Source organism: Daucus carota, chromosome 6 (genome assembly GCF_001625215.2).
Source record: "Daucus carota subsp. sativus chromosome 6, DH1 v3.0, whole genome shotgun sequence".
Lineage (NCBI taxonomy): Eukaryota > Viridiplantae > Streptophyta > Magnoliopsida > Apiales > Apiaceae > Daucus > Daucus carota.
This window is the reverse complement of record NC_030386.2, coordinates 3,666,493-3,686,781: the sequence shown is the minus strand read 5'-3', so window position 1 is coordinate 3,686,781 and position 20,289 is coordinate 3,666,493. Positions and strand designations below refer to the sequence as shown.

Here is a 20,289-nt window from a genome sequence, read left to right as displayed (position 1 = left end):
CAACTCGATTTGATTTATGTAATCGAAACTATCAGTTTAATGGAGTTCGCTCGGTTCGACTCAAATTTAAAATTCAAAATTCAAAATTGACTTGGAGTTGACTCATTTTGATATTGATTATTATCTGTTTATAACATTAAAGTAAAAAATACGTAATTTTATTTATCTTTACGAAAGTGAAAAAGTGAGGGGAGAAAAAAAAAAGAAAGAAGAGATCTCAAGATGAAACGTGGACCACAATGAAAATTGTAATCTTATCGCTAGACTCTGAAATGTCAATAGTGAAAAGATTGAAAAATTGTTTGCTCGAAAATGACACTCAATTTTTTGTCATCTCAATTGTTCATGTTCATGCGTGAGATATTTCGCATGCATAGTTCTGAATCTTCTGACCAAATATCGTTCTTTAAATATGTCAGGGACTCGGACTCACACAGATTCAAAAGTAAAGGTATAGACTATAGATGTATATGAATGATGAATTCGATGGCAGTAGGAGAATCTAAGGTAAAAAGTTTGTGCCAATCATTGCATAAAAGAAAGGAAAAAAAAAAGTGCGAGGTTTGAAAATTCTGACAATTATTAATATCATCTGTATAAGCAAGTACACCACTCCTTATATAAGTATGAATTTTGTCCACAGGATATAATTCAATAAGTCCAATATCCATGTATTATTCGTCATAAAAACGTATACAGGTCCGAAACAGATTAATTCACGAGATATACATTATTTGTCATAAAAACTTATACAAACAAAATAATTCACGAGATACATATATTATTTGTGTTCCCGTAAACATCCGAAACAAACTAATTCACGAGATACGAGAAAATAACCGAATTTCGGGGACTCTTTTTTTGTATGGTTTTGTTAGAAGGGTTATATGAAGGAGACAAAGCAACCCATTCCTTCAACTTCAAGGTGGTCCTCTTCCATTAATACAATTGATACCCTTCCTTATAATGCACCATCTTTGCTTTCTCCATCTCTAATCCTACGCACCCCTGACCCATTCCCTTCATCAATCTTCCCACAAAACACAAGCATTATATCCAACAAGACTCTCTTCACATCACTGAGTTCTGCAGTAAACTGCAGCTCTTAGTTTTGTGTTACAGAAGTTGTGAGAGAAAAAACCAAGAATCAAGAATGTCGGATTCGGGTTCGGGTTCAGAAATGTGGAGCAGGGAAGAAGAGAAGTGTTTCGAAAATGCCATTGCCATGCATTGGATTGAAGACTCTAAGGAGCAATGGGATAAGATTGCAACTATGGTTCCCACAAAATCAGTTGAGCAACTTCATGAGCACTATAAGTTGCTGGTTGAAGATGTGAATGCTATTGAAGCTGGTCTGGTGCCTCTTCCTAAGTATGCTGGTGAGGAGGAGGCTGCGGCGGCTGCAGCTGCAGTCTCATCATCATCGACGAAGAGTAACCATCAGCAGGGTCTAATGAATGCCACAGCTAAGAGGTCTAGTTGTAACTTCTCTAGTGGGTTTTCTGCGTTTGGAGGTGACTCTACGTGTCTGGGATCGAAGGGGAGTTCAAGGCTGGAGCAAGAACGACGAAAAGGGATTCCATGGACTGAGGAAGAGCACAGGTAACACAAATATGATCTTGCTATCCAAACTGAACTTTAAAATAGTCAATTTGATTATGATTCTCGACAACTAAGAAGGTAGAGAAAGGCTAGGGTGTTCTGTAATACGCCTTTTTTCAGCAAAGAACTAATAATCTAATATTTTTCAGGTTATTTTTGATCGGTTTGGACAAGTTCGGGAAAGGAGACTGGAGAAGCATATCGCGGAACTATGTGATTTCTAGAACACCAACACAGGTAGCTAGCCATGCCCAGAAATACTTCATCAGGTTGAATTCTATGAACAGAGACAGAAGAAGAACAAGTATTCATGACATTACCAGTGTCAATAATGGAGATGTGTCCTCTCAGCATATCCCAATAACTGGCCAACAACTTACCTCAGACCCATCAAATGGTATGGCAGTAGGGCCACCGATGAAGCATCCCGGGCCCCCGGGAATGGCGATGTACGGTGCACCACTAGGACACCCGGTGGTTGCTGGCTCCGCGCATCTTGGTTCAGCTGTCGGAACTCCAGTCATGCTTCCTCCTCCGATTCATCATCATCACCCTTACGTCCTTCCAGTGGCATATCCTATGGCACCACCACCAGCGATGCACCAATAACAAGGGCCGCGCCACACGCTTTCCCTCTGTCGCAATCAATCCCTATCAACTATGTAATAATTCAGCTTCATAATTTGTCAATAAGCATTCACATGGAATGAAAAGCGATAGGCTCAACTTGAAGAACAGGAGGGCCATGGTGTCCTAATCAAGTGTTTGTAAATACTTGAACAGAGGACTATGATCATGCACTCAGATATTTTTATCACATATGGTCTAGAATTGTTGATACCAAACTTTAGGACTAATTTTGATCAAAAGGATAAGGAGGAGCCAGCTTCTCTGGCCTTCATTCTCTCTGTACCTACTATCTTTAGAAATTGCTTCCAAATGAGGAAGATCAATGTTTGTATAGGCCTCAATAGAGCATTAAGGAGAACAAAGGATTGGAGAGATGACTTTTTAATGTTATTGGTTTTTCTCATTTTATCTGCCTAATTTATGCTTTCTATGACGCGACTTCATATACCTCGTGAAAATATAACTCCCGTAAATAGGCAATTAGCACGGCCATAAATCCAAGAAAAACTAGCAGAAACACAGAAGCTCATCAATTGTTCTCTACCTTTCTGTATTTACGCAAAAGGAAAGTCACAACAGCCACGTCATTTGCAAACACACTGTGTGTGCGATCAGCAGCACAAAATAAAGCAGCAGCAACAAGTAGCTTTCCACAATAAAAAAACATCCTGAAATTCTAGACCTTCTGTGAGATGACTCTTTTACAGACGATCAAAATAAAGACTGAGGAAGCATGCTCCTTTGCTGCTATGGCTAACATTCCTATCATTTAATGACTTTTTTAACTTCTACCATTTCTTTGATTTTGATCGAACACTTCTAGTCAGGACCTGATATGCAAACCTTTTCCGCCCAAATTTCCACCACACGGGTACAAAAGCGCGTTTCCTTTTTATCATCTTTTTCCCTGAAATTTAAGGCATGCTAAGTTAGAATATGTGTAGAAAAGCACACAAGTAGATCTATTCCACTTCTCATAATTGTCTGTCGATATACACATTTCCACATACATGTCTTTGAGTTTCCAGGACATAAAAATTACCCAGAAAGAAACAGGGAAATGGAAAGTTATATTTAAATAAGAGAACCACATTTGAACCAAACATCCTAGGTCGATTTTGGAGCATCAACTCTGTCATGGATCATATAGTTGCTTGCAGTTCCCCGATCAATAATCAATGAACAACTAGAAATAAGGTACACGTATAGATGCAGGAATATCACCAAGAACCAAAAGTTATTTCATGGAACAATTTTTTCTACCATAAACTGCAACCAAATTAACTAATAAGCCAGATTCAAGTCCACCCCACCCCCATCCCCATTGTGTCATGTAGAGGCTCACCATCTATATCAATGCTTATTCTTCTGCCCCCCTTACTTATACTATAAAGATTATGTACAATATTTCCACGTCTTTGTTAATATTAGAAAAGAGAAATTCAACTTTTCTCTAGAATTGGGGTAGACACCAGACTGGGTTAGTCTAATAAGGTAAAAGATAAACAGTACTCTAGAAACAGAAGTAGAATCAGAAAGCACTTGGTTGGAAAAAGATATACGCTATGACAATGAAAAGTTGAGAACTACACTCACTTCTTTCCTGCAGATGAACACCCCATACTGAGAGCAGGTTTGAGAGGACTGGTTCTAGTTTAGACCAAAAATTCTTCTGAATTTGTAAAACTTCAACAACAGTCCGCAGTCCGGATCTAGATGGTACAACCTTGTCCACTTTGCATCCATGTCTTTCACCAAGCAAGACCTTTATTTAAAGAAAGCCATGTCAAAAGCTCCAAATGAGAAAGAAAAAAAAAGTCTGTAACTGATGCCATCAACCAACATAATTGTGCAAGACAATCACAAGTCCTTCTAATCCTAAAAGCTCTATCAATGATTTCATACTGGAGCAGGAAGGTTATGAGGCAACTCTCTCAGTATTCTATTGTAAAAAACATAACAGCATAATTAACATACTTGAAACTCACTTTATTAATAACAGCATAATCGAAGTGAGAGATTACTAAATAAAGTTGAGAACCAGCATACCAATATATTAGGTAACTAAAAGGCAGACTATATATACTATAATTAATAATAAGAAAATCATACCCATCCCAGGTAAAGGCATTCAATTTCTCATAAAAACTAAGAGATGAACCATTTTCTCTATTTCTCCCCTCCCAACAAGGTTCCAGGACCATAATTTAGAGGCCAGTGTTGGTAAGGGGTAAGGGGCTAAGTCGATACAGTCTTTGTAATATATAATTTTGAAACTGTATATATGCTCATCTTTCAAAGTATAATTAGCTTAAGTCAAGTAATTATAAATTATTACAATTGTCAAGCTATAATCATGAGTTCATTATGTGATAAATAGTTTAAATATAGTTTACCTTAATTACTTCTGTAGCAGAGGATGATATTGATCGCAAATTATATCTGCAAACATAAGAGAAAACAAATAAAGAGACAAAGAGTAACGAATAGCCACTAAACAGTTAAAAAATACCATAAAAGAAATAACTAACCCGCCCTCAAGTATAACAAGTAATTTTCCCCCCGACAATGTACTTAGCATTTCTGTCATTTGTGCAAAACCAGCAGGAGTTACCTATAAAAGCAGTACAGTTGTTAAGGTTGGTAAAATTAAAACAGATTAACACAATACTACTGAAAAAAAAAACATATAAAAGCTTCTTTAAAAATTTGCACAAATAAAAAAGATATTTCCAACTTGCTGCTAATTTTCTTTCTATGTTTGCCTACTACCATGTCTTCATGGGATAGTCCTAGAACTGTCTAATGTATTCTTGCAGTATTTCCACGAATTACAATTGCCTAAGCTACATCGGCCAGACTCCTCTTCTCTCCCACTTCTAAACTACTGCATCTTAATTCTCTTCAGAAAAACAAGCTCTCTGATGGTTACATGCCTCTACCCTTAATCTTTTCCTTCCAGGTGATTCTTTTCTTTATGGATGCTAGAATTCCAAATCTAACCTGTAGTAATCACGGACCACAAGAGCACAATAAGAAACACAATCGCATGTAACATGTCCTACTTTTAATAATGATACGCGATCCACTGCGTACAAATTAAATTTTATTAACACCACAAAGTTTTGACTTTCTTAAAAAAGTAGTTCGGTATTAAAATTGAACTTCTGTACGGTCATACGGTTTGTCTATGAATTTCTGCAGCACACAACAGTTTCTAGAGACTAGTATATGTTTAGGTGGTCCCCAAGTGCTGCGCTTCAACTTTAGAGCCCGGTTTCTATAATTTCAGCTTCTTTACAAAGGTAAGGGTAATATCCTTCTAATGCAAGGTATAATTTTTTTATAAAATGTGGCTAAACTTGAAAAAATGTAGAAGTGTAACCAGAAACTTGACCAAGGGAAGAACTAATGGGCAAGAACGTTTACATCACAACAACCAAGAGGATCACCCCGAGCAGCATCAAATCCAGCCGATATTATTGTGAAATCAGGGGCAAACTCAGAAGCTGCAAAATTTGAAAATGAAACATATCTGACAAAGTTAAGTAGTGATATAAACGGTTCAGTTTAAGACCATTAAAATTGTAGCTAGCATACAAAGTATAACAATCAACACTGTATATGGTATATCACTGAAACTATAACAAAATCATTGCAGTTATAGATTCGCAAGAAAGTTCACTGCACTCGAGCATTTAACCAGTAAGACGTATAATAATCTTTTAATACTACAAAATTTCAGGGTTAAAAATTATATTAGAAACACTGAATGCACATCTACTTGCCTATTGGGAGCACAACTTGCTGAAATGCAAAGATATAGTCATTATCACCCACTCCTCCACGGCTCCAGGGAACATTCACGCAGTAACCTTCTGCACCCATTTTACCAACCTGTATAACAACAAATTTATATTTATTAATCATCTGTAAGTTTTATGTAGATTTATTATGCAGTTCTAAAACATGGCTGGGCAGTTGCCAAGGCACTAGGAGGCATAAAAATGCCTAGATGAGGGGAAAATAGGACGCTAAGGCATTTTTCTTTGGTTTTGTTAGAAGGATTATATAAAGGAGACAAAGCAACCCATCCCTTCAACTTCAAGGTCCTCTTCCATTAATACAATTAATACCCTTCCTTATCATGCACCATCTTTGCTTTCTCCATCTCTAATCCTACGCACCCATGACCCATTCCCTTCATCAATCTTCCCACAAAACACAAGCATTAAATCCAATAACACTCTCTTCTGGTATTATAAGGGACTAATCTGACAAGAATAGGTGAAAAAAGATGGACCAAGATCGAACTAGTAATGAATTATAATTTTAGTCAAACATAATAGTTAAACAAATCCAACTGATGTTCCCATCAGTCCTCGAATACCCAACTAAAGAAGGTATCCCAACCGCCTAACCCGCTAGCAGTTTTAAAACACTGCTACAATGTATTAAACTATTGATTGTTTAGAATTAATGTATTATAATAGTGTGTCCTAATTATACATGTTGGTGAAAAGGAATAATACAGGATTAAGAGTAGGGTCTCGTCATAAAAAATTGCCAAATCTGATGTTTAAATACAAAGTAAAGTATGGTTTAAAAAGACTCGCTGAAAGTCTCAATATGGATTCGTGTCCGAACGTGGGACTCAACAATGTTTTGGGAACAAATTGCATGTTTTGACCCAAAATGAAGTGTCAACTGCCAAGTGTCCGGCATGGGTATTTAAAGTGAAATAAAGTGTAACATGCCACATCGGTGAGATAGAGTATTTGGGGCCTTTATAAGCACAAGCAAACAACTAATATATACCAAATTACTAGCTCCTTTGGACAGAGCTTTGGTGGGTTGTTAGGTCCAATATGCATCTAGTTGCGGGCTTACGATGTTATACAATAAGTGAGGGTAACACAGGTTTTATATAGAGTACTTTATTTGATTAAAACCATCATGTAGGCCAACAATTATATTAAAGATACCATGCTGCATAAATGAGACACTTCTGACTGTGCATACAGAAACAGAAATCATAGAGAAAAACTCAGCTTTGATGCTCCTCAAGCTAACTGGCATCATACTGTTACCACTACACAATTTACCGAAGAGAAAGCAGGTACCTCAGAAGCAGCTCCAGAACAAGGGTAAAACTTCCCACCCTCGTGTCTATGCAAGGATATGTATAAAACCTATAAAATATATAAACATGATCAAGAACTAAAAAACAATAGAAAAAGGTAATAACTTACAGAAATGTTTCTGTCAAGAAATTAATCAAATATTAGGAATTTCTTGACAATAAATTTGGGGAAAATTAGATTAGGTAGATATAATGATATTAAACAAGATGATAAAATGGGTAAAAGGAAACTCGACAATCAGCCAGTTCTTGAAGACAGAGGGTTAAAGCAAATCGAAGATATCGACTATTAGAAAATGATTTAATATTCTAATATGATATATTGTTTAAGACTTTAAGTATTACATGTTGCTCTTTCTCCCTAAAAAAATTATAACATGTAATTTGTAATCACAATCCCAATATGTTGCTCTGCCATGTTTATATCAGTCTAAATGTAACTAGTATTGCATTCAACATAGAACCAAACTTGTAACTACATTGGTTTCCAACAGAACATGGCACATTTATCAAAACACTTTCTCACATTAAGTTATTCTTAGTTCAAAATTTTAATGATAATGTAACTCACTGATTTGTTCTGCTCAAATATTTCCTGAGTGCCGTTTCCATGATGAACATCCTAAAAGAGAGGGAAACAGAAAATTATTGCTCGACAAAAAGTATATGCACTTCTGGCAAGAATATAAAACCTGAAATCTTTCTCCTCTATATTAATAGAGCAATCCAAACAAAGGGCTCCTTTCAATTACCCAATCTAAAATTAAAACTCTCTTTGCTCCAGCCGTCTGAGCTGCTAAAGCAGCAACTGCAGCATTGTTGTGCAGACAAAATCCCATAGCATGACTTACACCAGCGTGGTGACCAGGAGGACGAACCTGACACACATGCAGTCCATTAAGCAAAAGGAAAAGGTCTCAATCATATAATTTTCACCTTGACACTCGAGCTATGCAAGAACTAATAAGTTAGAATAAAGCAAAAGTACCAAAATATTAAGACTAAGTTTCCCTTACCAAAGCAAATCCATTTTTGACACGGCCAGAGAAAATCGTTGAAGCTAGGTCAGCACATAAACCTGCTGCCAAACGAGCAGCAAGTGCTGAATGTTCATTTGCATACGTATCAGAGGTAAAATAACTGCCAGTTTAAGAAATAAATCAAAGTGAACAATTTCCCCTATAATGGATCCAACGATTCAACACTCATATTAACTGAACTCGTCCATTCGAGCATGCCAAAATACTCAGTTAAGGACATATAAACAAGAAAATGTTATACAATTAAAAATCAGAGGGATGCCTTAAATTTTGGAAAAAGAACAATAATTAATTATCAAAAGCCTTGAAAAAAGTACCTGGCAACAATTTGGCTGGACTGTTCTACAGCTTCAATATTCTCCAAAGAATGAACCTATAAATAGCATAAAAACACAAACCTTATAAGATTATACCTTCAGGTGGAGGGGAAAGCTACTTACATGATGCTTCCACATTTAATATATGGTAAAAGTATATATTTTTCAGAGGGATCCAAGTATAAAATTCCGACATTCCATATCTATTTTTTACTTCCAAATATGTAAGGAAGCTAAATATGTCTGATGATAAATTTCCCAGCCAAGATGATTATGTTCCCTTGTGGGCCTTGACAATGAGTGTGGGCATACCTTCTTGAGTTCTTCCCTAGTAATTTCTCTTGCAGGTATATTGAAGCATTTTCCAGGGAATATACCTGAAACAAGTACAACTTTTTCAATTCCTGCTTAGCCTTCTATAGAGATTTTGTTTTAACAGAAAACAAAACATTCCATTCTTAAAACAGTAGAGGAGATTACAATTAATTTTCCTTGCACTCTTTAAGGTTTAAATATCAGTAAAAAGCATTTAATTTGACCAAGTTTGGAATCTTAAGGTTTTCTATTTGTGCAAATATGGAGCTTTTACACCCATAACTCAATGGAAAAAAAAAAGATTTAAGCAAAAAGAAATACAAAACCTAATTTTTGTATATTAGCGTGTAATAAGATTATACAGGCACATACAACATAATACCTGCGGTTGCAAGGCTAGCAGCAATCACTCGTAGTCGATCTGGTCTTTCTGGATGCGGATGCGGTTTCATTATAACCTAATCCAGTAAAAGCTCAAGAAAATTAAATGTGTGCGATTAGAAGTTAGCGGTCACTTGATAAATTACTAAGTAGAATAGGACAATTGTTGGAATTCATCCAAAAATCACCAAGAGCATAGATCCTATAAAGTGGTGACCTAAGAGAGTAACTGATTGACACAGCAGACTAGTCATAAGCATACATAAGAAATATTACTGATACAATAATATTAGCAATAATGATTACAACAGAAAATGGCAATAATAACAATGAAAATAAATTTATTATCAATAACAAAAATAAAGCTTTACAGAATATATTTATGTTAAATAAAAGATGATGGAAGAAACATACTTCTGAGTGAAGCAACATTCTTTCATCAAATCCTACTGCTGTGATATTGTCTGATGTTAAATCTTGAAAGCATGAATCTACAATTAGGAAGAAAGTAAAAGTCGATGAGCAGCAAAGCAATTATTTCATTAATTGACAGAAAGCAAATTGCTTCTAACAAAGCGCATCCGCTGAAAGGTTTTGTTTTACAAGCAAACCAACCAAAGTCAAAACTTTTTTTAAATAAAAGAACACAAGTTCAGTAAAATCATGTCATTGTGACAAATCTACCATAAATAAAACCTTCGAAGGACATTTTTTGATAATTTTTACATCACTTATTGCTGCATTTCAGTATTTTTACTTTAAAGGAAAGCATCCAACATAATGCATCAAGTAATCCACCAATTCATGTGACATGTATGCAATAATTTTGTCTACGAATTACTAATTTAGGAACACACAATTCAAACAAGAGAATAATAAGGAACAATAGCTCACTCAAACTGTTCTACTGTTAAAACTGAAAATAAAGTAACAAAAGACAAGTTGCATGGATAATTCGAGAAGTCCACCGCCTCTCCCAAACCCTAATTAGAAATCACACTTTTCATTAGAAACCCTCATACCCCTTTCTCAGGTCCTACCACTCACTCTTTTTTTTACTAATTATTTTCCCCGTTTCTGTCATTATTAATATTTCTCTTTATCCCGATTCACTCCATTTCTTTTACTCTCAAGTTCTTGGACTGGGCCTCATTCCGGCCACTTTGTTCTTACACCTAGCAAATGTCTTCAAGCCTTGAGTTTGGTGGGCCCAAGGTATGACAATGTAATACAGCATAATCAACGAATGTAGTCAATATACACTACAACTTGAATTACTGTATAAGACACAATGACTTGGCATCACCAAGAGGTGAAATTAGCTAATAACATAATAAAAGACATTAGTGAAAAATGTTGGCCCATGCAGCACAGGCAGGAACGTGAAATTTCTTACCCTGTCCGCTGTTATGACCATATATTTACCAACTAGCAAGTGGCTCTAAAAGATCCCACCTGGTATTCTATCTTAGTCATAATAACTGTAAGCATTAGTTCCTTTTAGTCTTCCTGAATCAGGTATTTCCTTTTTTCATCCACTATATCACCAAATATCTAGCAAAATCCTTATAAACTTCTCTTTTTCATGCCCCTAATAAATCATAGGTTTGTTTTTACCACTACATGATGTCAACGTATTTTCAAGGCTTGTAATAGCAGGACAAGCTTCATCAAAATAATTAATTACTAACTGTGCTGAAGATACGAATGGGGATGAGAAAGTTTGCATGTAACTCAGTCGAGATCTAATAACAGATAAAAACAGTTCAATAAACATAGTCATAAAATATGTGCTAAACAATTCGGTCAAAACAATACTCCCTGTATAGAAAATTCTAAACTATATTTGATCCTGAAGAAATATGTTTAATATCTAAATATAGGTTCTTGGCATCAGACAGTATGAGCTACATATCTTGCAAACATAATACAAGAGCACATTTAATTGAATATTCTTGGCATCTCACTATCTCCTTGTTCATGACACCATACAATATGACACTGTAACAATGAAACGTTCAAATCTTGTTGAATGGTTTAATATATCCTTATCATAATATAAGACAGATATTACAAATATACAATGGCAGCTTTTACACCACAGAAGAAACTCAGAGAAGTGACAAAATAACATAAAAATATATCTTACTTGTTGCAAGTTGGATAAAACAAGCCATGAAGTTATTTTTATCTGTGATATTTCAAGTAGATCCACTTCCCTTCCATGGCACAATAGTCATGAATTCAAACATAGATGAGTTTACTGCTCTCTTTGTTTTAATTTCGAATTTTCCACTACATATTGGCTATGTATTCTGTACATATGTAGGCTCATATGACTATCTATATAAACTATAACCCAACAGGTCTATACATGTCATAAATGGAACTTTTGGGCGTTAAACATATTTTACCTCAATTTAATATGCTTAATAATCATTACTAGACATTAAAGTGGAGTGTGCATTCCTGTATTTTATACTACAACCTGTACCGTCAACATATGATATTTACATAGATGTAAGATTTAGTTGAAAGCTTTTTCAACTCATTTTAAAAAGTTCCAATATCATTAGCAACTGCGTCAATATGCAACACAGTTGCTTTCTACTCCTGTATGGATGGCGTGAAGCATAAGATACACATGTACAACCTTAATCTTTGAGTCATGATTAAAGAAAGAAAAATGTTGTCCCTTCTTGGAAGAGTCCAAGAAAGATAGCAGCAAGATAAGAGGTTGTCGACCGAATTTTTGATATAATTTACAAGCAATTCCAAAAGCAGCAACTGATCATTGGAACTTTCTGGACTACAATTTTTTTTTTGCTACATTGGACATATATATGAATTTGAAATTTGCATGAGGAATTTAATTACCTGATAGTAACGACAACATCTAGTGAAAACTACCATGTATGACAAATTCTGACATCAATGGAACAAAAACAAATTTAAGATTGTTGTCGTGATGACAGTCTGACACTTCAACAATCCGAAACAGCAACCAGTATTTGGAAAATGCTTGTAAAAGATAATTTGATCCCTATACACTCACATAGTTAGAGCGAGAGAGAGAGAGAGAGAGAGAGAGAGAGAGAGTGTGTTGTGATATTCTTGATTATTTTCCCAATTAAGCGATGACAATGATACAGCAATTAATATATATCCAAGAAAGATAAAAGTAAATGCTTAAAGGAATAATACGTGACAAAGAGCAAGCCAGTTGACCATGTGCAACCACCTTTTAATATCCCTTCTACTTCTAATTTGCTCCCAAGTAGTCCTTTAGAAAAAGGGGATGCAAAAAATCCGTGCACAAGGATTTCAGATTCTCTATGTTCCCCACATATCTGCATAAAATATCGCATCAGATGATTTTAGATGATTCATGCACATCTTAAACAAAACTGGCTCATTTCAGGATGCAAGTATGGAGACCATGTAATACTACTAGAAAATTACAATCAACAGTATAATGGATAGAACAGATGATAGATGGACATACACCACAATGGACAACATCATCAGAGTTAGGCATGGTACAGTTAACACAAAACCACTTCAGCGCTGCAGGAGGCTCTTGCAAGGGATCCCAGTCACTGTCACTATCATCATCAGAAAGTTTGTGATAGTACATATCATGTAGCGTCATATCTTCATGCTGAAGATCCTTTTGGTCCTTCCGTTCTGGAGAACTGTTTTCAGCCTCGTCATTTTTAAGACAACTCGCTTGCACAGATTCTGAGACCATGTTACGTGCCGGTTCAGGAAGACAATTTGCCAGAATCATTCCTTTAAAATCAAGACAACAAACATATGACCATCATATTGTACATAAACACGAGTGAAAGATACACATATAAGGAAAAGAATGCACCAAAAAGGTTTACTACAACTAATAAAGCAATAAAAAAAATTCCCCTGGTCACCATATGTTTTCACCTCAAGCTTCAGACAACAAACTCAATGGAAAATAGGTGATTTATCTGGTTATCCACAACTAGCTTCAGAGCACATTGTATGTCAAAAAATTCTATATATTTCCCCAAGTATTTCAACTATACAAGATCAAGTGCAATAAAATTTGCAAATTTAAAATTAGAACAAGCGTACTCCTAGTTTATTTTTAACAGCCCCATAAGCAGATTCTCAACTACGTCATAAATCATAAATACGTAATGCATTTACAGTTCAGCGTTTCAAACTGTAAACTAAAATAGGACCAATAGGGCACATTTATTAATTCTCTATTTGTGTATACAACCTAAAGATATACATATATAAATGCTACTCACATGTTATCTTTGGAATCTAAACCAAAATTCAAAGTTTTCATTTAATTAAAATTCAAAGTTTAGTTTACATGTAGATATGCTACTCACATGTTATCTTTGGAATCTAAACCAAAATTCAAAGTTTTCATTTAATTAAAATTCAAAGTTTAGTTTACATGTAGATATGCTACTCACACTTGAAGGATGTAATATATATTTTCTCAAGAAACTGGGCAAGGCAAGTTAAATTCCTAGCTAGGTTCAAATGCTGCTCACGCTTCATTTTTTCCAAGAAATTGTGCAGTGCAAGTTGAATTTCAAGCTAAAGTTAAAATCTTTAAGCTTCATCGCAACTCCAATCATGTTTATTTTATATACATACATATAAACACTAGAAAAAAGATGTTACTCACACTCGAAAATTATTAACTTTTGCAAGAAATCGGGCAATGCAAGTTAAATTTCAAGCTAAAGTTGAAATCTTTGGGCTTCATCGCAACTCCAATCATGTTTATTTTATATACATACATACAAACACTAAAAAAAAGGCTACTCACACTCGAAAAATATAATTTTTTCCAAAAAATTGGCAATGCAGGTTGAACTTCAAGCCAAAGTTGGAATCCTTAGGATTCATGGCAACTCCAATCATGTTTATTTATGCAGACATATAAACATTAGAAGAATGCTACTGACACTCGAAATATATAATTTATTCAAAGAAAATGGGCAATGCAAGTTGACTTTTAAACTAAAGTTCAAATCTTTAAGCTTTACAGCTAGTTCAATCACTGATTTCATGTAAAAATCCAAACTTTAAATTTCAGCATGTATGTAAACTCAAACTCAACAAGAAAATAGTAGCAGAATACAGAAAAGATATATACATATGCAATTGCAGGGAGAGGGAGAGGGAGAGGGAGAAGGAGAGGGGGAGAGAGAGAGTGAGAGAGAGAGATTGGTGTGTGGCGAGTTAGTGTATGTGTGTGTGTGAGAGAGAGAGAGAGGGACAGAGGGAGGGAGAGAGAGAGAGAGAGAGAGAGAGAGAGAGAGAGAGAGAGAGAGAGAGAGAGAGAGAGAGAGAGGGTTGAAATTACCAGGTTAGGGCAGAGCTAGGAAGAATCAGGCAAATGGGATTGTATGTATTTTGGGGGAAAATATATGTATCAATTCGGGGCAGGTTTTTTTGACCCGGCATCAATCCATTGTATAATTTCGGCCCATAGAAGGCCATGAAAAAAATAATCGGCATTTAGAAAATAAAGCTTCCTCTCAAAATTCCGAAACAAACGATAATTATGTTAAAATATAATAATTTAAAATTTTTAGTCCATAATCAATATATCAATCATCAATCATCAATCATCATCAATATACTTATACAAAAGAAAAGCGAGGGACGTGTAGGTGCTGGCGCCTCTCAGATCGCTCCGTTCTATTTTTCTAATTTTCTGGAATTTCCGAATGAAAAATATCTTGACATGATATTGATGGATGATATCAATAAACTAACTATTAGTGATGCATGTTTGTTGGTTATTCTTTTATAATATTTGTTTTGTTCATCAGACATGTTAGTTGTTAATTTTTATATGATTTACTTTGCATACAGGAAAAAATTGTTTATGCATGATCTGTTTGCTCCGTTCAAGTTTATATGATTTACTTTGCATACAGGAAAAAATTGTTTATGCATAATCTGTTTGCTCCGTTCAAGCAACTTCTAAGTGAAGGCTGTTTATATGGTATTAAAAAATAAAGGTTATTACAAGAAAGGGTAGTTATAGACCACTATCTCACGGATTTAAGTTAGATATTTTTGTGGAATGTGACAATGTAAGAACATGATTATTTTTAAAAAAAACACAAATAAAATTAAGATTCGTCGTGCTTTAAATTGTTAATACGTGTATAAATTTATTTTCATTTTTTTACCATGAATTATATTCCAATTTTGCAATTTTATATATTAGTATGGGTATTACATCAAGATTTTTATATTATAAAATTTATTTTATCCTACAAATATTAATTTTGAAACATTAATATACATTTTATAGACAGCCACAAAATTATTTTATTCCACAAATATTAATATTGAATAATTAATATAATTTTTATAGGCCGCCGCAACGCGCGGCTTCTCAACTAGTATACTTATATAAAGGAGAAGCGAGGGGCGTGTAGGTGGCGCCTCCCACATCGCCCCGTTCTATTTTTCTAATTTTCTAGAATTTTTAGATGAAAAATATCAAAAATTAGAACTACCTTTTTTAGTTTCGGATATATTAGAAGCAAGTTTCAGAATCTGATTTTGTTCAGATTATTTATGAAATATAGCAGCTTGAAAAGTTACGGATGAGAAAATAACATTACAATACGTTAGCATTATGATAATTCGAATTCAATACATATAATATAGAAATAAGTCTTACAGTAACATTCTTCTTGGTGTCCTATTTTGAAATTTTATTATAATATCTTCGCCTTTTACTAGGTCCTCCCATGCAAAGAACAGAACTTGCGACCATCTTTCGACAGAATAAGTTTAGTTTTAACTGGTAACATGAAATTTGCCAAAATAATGCTGGGAAAAAAAAAACAGACCTGATAGAACTTTCTGGGGAGAGTCTCAGAGACAATAGGCTAAAGATTGAAGTTGTTCTCATAGAAGCTTTGTCACAACTAGCACAACAATAATATTTAAAGAAATTGTAAATGCCAAACAAAAATGGTGAGGAATTAAAGAATTATCACTCATATAAGAATAGAGCTGTAATTCAAGGCTGCTGGCGAATAGGCCAAGCTCAAACTTGTTTATCAGTGCTCGGCTGGAGGCCTGGAGCTCATATACCAGCCAGATTTAAAAACAAGGTCGATCTCGTGTAGTTAAATCAGTTGATCTGTGTATGTGTCGAGTCTATCTATATTTTGTATTTTGTTTACGCCTTTGTCAGAGTGTCATGTACTACAAAAGCCGAAAATAATCTGTATTAAAACTGCAATGTACACGACAACATATATGGAAGCTTTGCATACCGAAACAATTGATACATTTTAATGATATCACACATTTAGTAAACAAAAATAATTGCAGATAAATAAAAAGTAGACTTATTTTCAATATTCTGCATCATCGAGCTTTTTAATTATATGAGATCCAGTTCATCAGGTTTTGTGCCAGAATGTGGAATATGCACCACCTGAGCCGCTATCAGTTTCATGTTTATTAATCCCAGGTGCATACCTGGACTCCCTCGGAGGGAAGTGCCAAGACGAAGGGACATTGAGGTACCATACAGGGATCGTTGAGGGAGGTTTCCTAATAGACTGGTTACTCTATGGGATCTGGAAGAGCTCTTTAGTTAGATGGTGGATTGTTGTTGTCTCCAATCTCATTGATAATGATGACCCTCCTGTATGTACAAAAATCTCCACCAATAATAATCCTGAGTGTAAAATAGTTGTTAGAATGTTAGTGTGTGCGCATGGGCACACACCAGACTAACTAATAAACTAATAGTCGCTCATTTCCTTGATAGATTTGTCTAGATAGATTCATACATACCTCCAGGTTCTCTCGCATATGCAAATTTAAAAATGATTGTTTACTAATTTTTCTATAAAAAAAAAAAAGTTAAGATTTGAAACAAAAATTCAATTAATTTTGAAACTCAACCGGGCTGGAGTCTTGACTAGCACGGCCTTGGTTCCGCTCAGATAGGAGGACAACAACAAAATCCCTGTCAAATTCTAGCATCTTGCTCATGATCAACCATAATAGCTTGCAGGAATTTTTCAACTTCATGGATGACTATAAAGTTCTGACTGAAGATGAATGACCGTGGCATATTCGAGTACATACAAATTACATAAGAAACAAGAACCAGGAGGTGGAAATGAAATTGCTGTGTGTAAACAAACCAATCTAATTTACATAAATCAGGAAGGAAAACATATATGTTTAAGCATCTAGTGATTTAAAGTTTTCGGGATTAAAACAAGTGGGATAGCCTTTTGCGAGGTAACGCCAAAAGTATCATCAAGGTCCAGCTCCTCAGGCGACATGTTGTTGGGAAGCTCCCAGTCGAACTGTCCTACAAGAGACACTAACATCAAGCTCATAACCCTCTCAGCTAGGCGAACACCGGGACAAATTCTACGTCCTGAACCAAACGGCACAAAGCTGAAGTATCGACCTTTGTAGTCGACTTCTGAGTTCAAGAACCTTTCTGGTGTAAATTGATTAGGATTTTCCCATGAATTAGGATCTCGTGCAATTGCCCAAGCATTGATCACGACTCGAGTATCCTTGGGGATCGTGTAGCCATTGAGTTTCACATTCGTCTCGGATTTGTGGGGCAGAAGAAGAGGCACCACTAGGTGAAGCCTCATAGTTTCTTTCAGAACAGATTGTAAGAATGGCAGTTCAAGAATATCAGCTTCTTCCAGATGTGCTTTTTCTCTTTTTCTTTCGCTGATCTCTTCGCGTAGTTTCTGCATGATATTCGAGTGGATCATAAGCTCAGTCATCGCCCATTCGATTGTGCTTGAGTTTGTATCAGTTCCAGCTATAAACAAATCCTGAAAAACCAATATACATGTGTTAATTCTATATTATTTTTGTTTCAAACAAAACTGAAATAGCGAGTATGCATTATCTAAGGGAAATTGTTAGGTATCCAAAAATTGTTCCCAGATCTAGTTGGCAATATATGATTGGTTTCACTCATAATAATAAAGAGACATCAATCATCTAATTAAAATTAGCCATTTGTCTGCCACGTCACTTGGGAAAAAATTTGGGAACAGAATTTGGGGTACGTAGCATTGCTCTTAAGTCTTATCTGAGACTTTGGTAAGGATTAGAAGGATGAAAACGTACCATTAAAAGGACCTTGATCTGTTTAACATCGAAACCAACTGGATTATCCTGGCGAAAATCAAGAAACGAATCCAAGAGATCCCCATGAGGCGGAAGATTGGATTCTCTATGGCTCATCCTTTGCATGATGAACTTTTCGCAAAGTTTATCTAGCCAACCATAAGCAGCCTTAGCATCTTTCCTTATACCCTGCGGATCAAATTTTTTAAGCCAAGGAAAATAGTCACTGAAATTCATCTTCCCATCAACTTCCATCACAGTATTCACAGCATAATGAAACCCATTCACATCCTGATTCGACCCAAAATCCGCGACATCGACAGAGAAGCAAGTGTTGGACATCTGATTCAGAGCTGTAGTAAACGCCAACTTCCCAATATCCACAACTTCTCCTCTCCTACTAATTTCCCTGACATGATCAACCATTTTTTTCACAACTCGTAGCCTCAGCTCCTGCAACTTATCCAATTTCTTCGGATTCGTGAGGTAAATACTCAAGGCTTTACGTAACGTTCTCCACTGATCTCCAGCAGAGATCCATGGCATTGCCACATCATGATTCTGCAGGCCCCCCGCGACCGCGTCAGGGACAGACCTCCCGGAGAACTCAGCATCATGAGTCTGAAATATCTCTCTAGCCACTTCGGAAGAAGATACCACAACATTTGTGACACTGCCTAGTTGGATCCTCATCAGAGGGCCATACTCTCTGGCTAGCTGTGCGAGCGATTTATGCGGTTTGGGCCCGATCTGCAAGAGGTTGCCAAAGAGTGGGAGGCCTATTGGCCCTGGTGGAAGCTTTGATCTAGCATATAAACCGAAAAGATATTGTACTAAAATTAAGAAAAATAGGGAGGATGCTATTAAGACAAGGTATTCCATTTCTGTTGATTGCACGGAAATCTTTAGTCTCTACCTTTTTTTATAGTAACGTGGACTATTCATTTGTGTGATGAAGATGACTTGTGTGTACTTCTAACTTATAGTAAGCTTGGAATTATTGCAGTCTTCGCCATCCCAAGGAACACAACTGAAACGGGTTTGTCGTGATTTTGCATGTTTTGTCTTCATTCAACAAATGACTTTTTTTTTTTTAAACAAATGACTTTTTTTTTCTTAAACGGATATTTGGGCCAGCTTATGCCCATCTCAACTAATTCGATTAGGCATGCTAGCACATTCGTACGGTACAAACAAATGATTTTAATGGCTCCAATAGATCTAATACGAAAATAACTGATTTTCTTCGAAAGTTACAAATTTTTAATTTTAATAACTGAAAAATATACATGTATCTCGTTATTGATAGAATTTTTAAATTTTCGCCAAAAATTGATTAATATAACAAGAAAAAAGTCAAAATAATTGTCATTACAATTCTTTATTGTTTATATTATAGGACAATGGTTCGGCACACATTTTAATGTTCTTATAAAATAATTTGATTAAATTATTTTGAATTTTTTTCTTTCTAAACAAAAAAACATTTAAATTTTTCATGGATAACCCAAGTGGTTAAGGGTTTATCCTCTGTTGGCCCAGGTCCTGAGGTTAAACTCTTACTGATTATCTTAGAATAGATACTCAAATTGTAAGGTTATAAACCATTTTAGTCAAAAATAAGATATAAAATTATATTTTATTTATATTTTAAAGCACATACTAAATAATTTAAAAAAACTTTAAAAAAAAATTAGAGGCA

General features: G+C 35.3%; 3 protein-coding genes across 3 annotated transcripts; 1 reads left to right on the top strand and 2 right to left on the bottom strand.

Annotated features, from left to right (window-relative positions):
• Positions 1–916: 916 nt before the first annotated feature.
• LOC108227234 (transcription factor MYBS1) lies at positions 917–2,635 on the top strand. The gene is made up of 2 exons (XM_017402279.2): positions 917–1,602; positions 1,752–2,635. Exons 1-2 carry the CDS (start codon positions 1,154–1,156, stop codon positions 2,209–2,211), a joined length of 909 nt encoding a protein of 302 aa, XP_017257768.1. The 5' UTR covers positions 917–1,153; the 3' UTR covers positions 2,212–2,635.
• Positions 2,636–2,758: 123 nt separating this feature from the next.
• Positions 2,759–14,916, bottom strand: LOC108227232 (histone deacetylase 15). The gene is made up of 17 exons (XM_017402276.2): positions 14,800–14,916; positions 12,934–13,220; positions 12,670–12,778; positions 9,843–9,919; positions 9,430–9,505; positions 9,045–9,109; positions 8,733–8,788; positions 8,392–8,515; positions 8,128–8,253; positions 7,947–7,997; positions 7,356–7,424; positions 6,021–6,129; positions 5,662–5,741; positions 4,764–4,846; positions 4,629–4,674; positions 3,829–3,997; positions 2,759–3,139 (listed from the first exon to the last, which is right to left on the bottom strand). Exons 2-17 carry the CDS (start codon positions 13,216–13,218, stop codon positions 3,021–3,023), a joined length of 1,644 nt encoding a protein of 547 aa, XP_017257765.1. The 5' UTR covers positions 13,219–13,220; positions 14,800–14,916; the 3' UTR covers positions 2,759–3,020.
• A 2,680-nt stretch (positions 14,917–17,596) lies between these two features.
• On the bottom strand, positions 17,597–19,543 carry LOC108225123 (geraniol 8-hydroxylase). The gene is made up of 2 exons (XM_017399938.2): positions 18,588–19,543; positions 17,597–18,286 (listed from the first exon to the last, which is right to left on the bottom strand). The coding sequence occupies exons 1-2, from the start codon at positions 19,467–19,469 to the stop codon at positions 17,675–17,677; spliced, it is 1,494 nt and encodes a 497-aa protein (XP_017255427.1). The 5' UTR covers positions 19,470–19,543; the 3' UTR covers positions 17,597–17,674.
• Positions 19,544–20,289: the final 746 nt, after the last annotated feature.

Bases quoted from the DNA above. Each gene is read 5' to 3' on its own strand.
- LOC108227234 (XM_017402279.2), top strand. From the start codon at position 1,154: ATGTCGGATTCGGGTTCGGGTTCAGAAATGTGGAGCAGGGAAGAAGAG. The intron at 1,603-1,751 runs GTAACACAAATA...AATATTTTTCAG, and splicing joins TGGACTGAGGAAGAGCACAG to GTTATTTTTGATCGGTTTGG.
- LOC108225123 (XM_017399938.2), bottom strand. From the start codon at position 19,469: ATGGAATACCTTGTCTTAATAGCATCCTCCCTATTTTTCTTAATTTTA. The intron at 18,287-18,587 runs GTACGTTTTCAT...TTGGTTTTTCAG, and splicing joins AGATCAAGGTCCTTTTAATG to GATTTGTTTATAGCTGGAAC.
- LOC108227232 (XM_017402276.2), bottom strand. From the start codon at position 13,218: ATGATTCTGGCAAATTGTCTTCCTGAACCGGCACGTAACATGGTCTCA. The intron at 5,742-6,020 runs GCAAGTAGATGT...CAAATTTTGCAG, and splicing joins GCAAGTTGTGCTCCCAATAG to CTTCTGAGTTTGCCCCTGAT. The intron at 4,847-5,661 runs GTAAACGTTCTT...CTGCTTTTATAG, and splicing joins ATCCTCTTGGTTGTTGTGAT to GTAACTCCTGCTGGTTTTGC.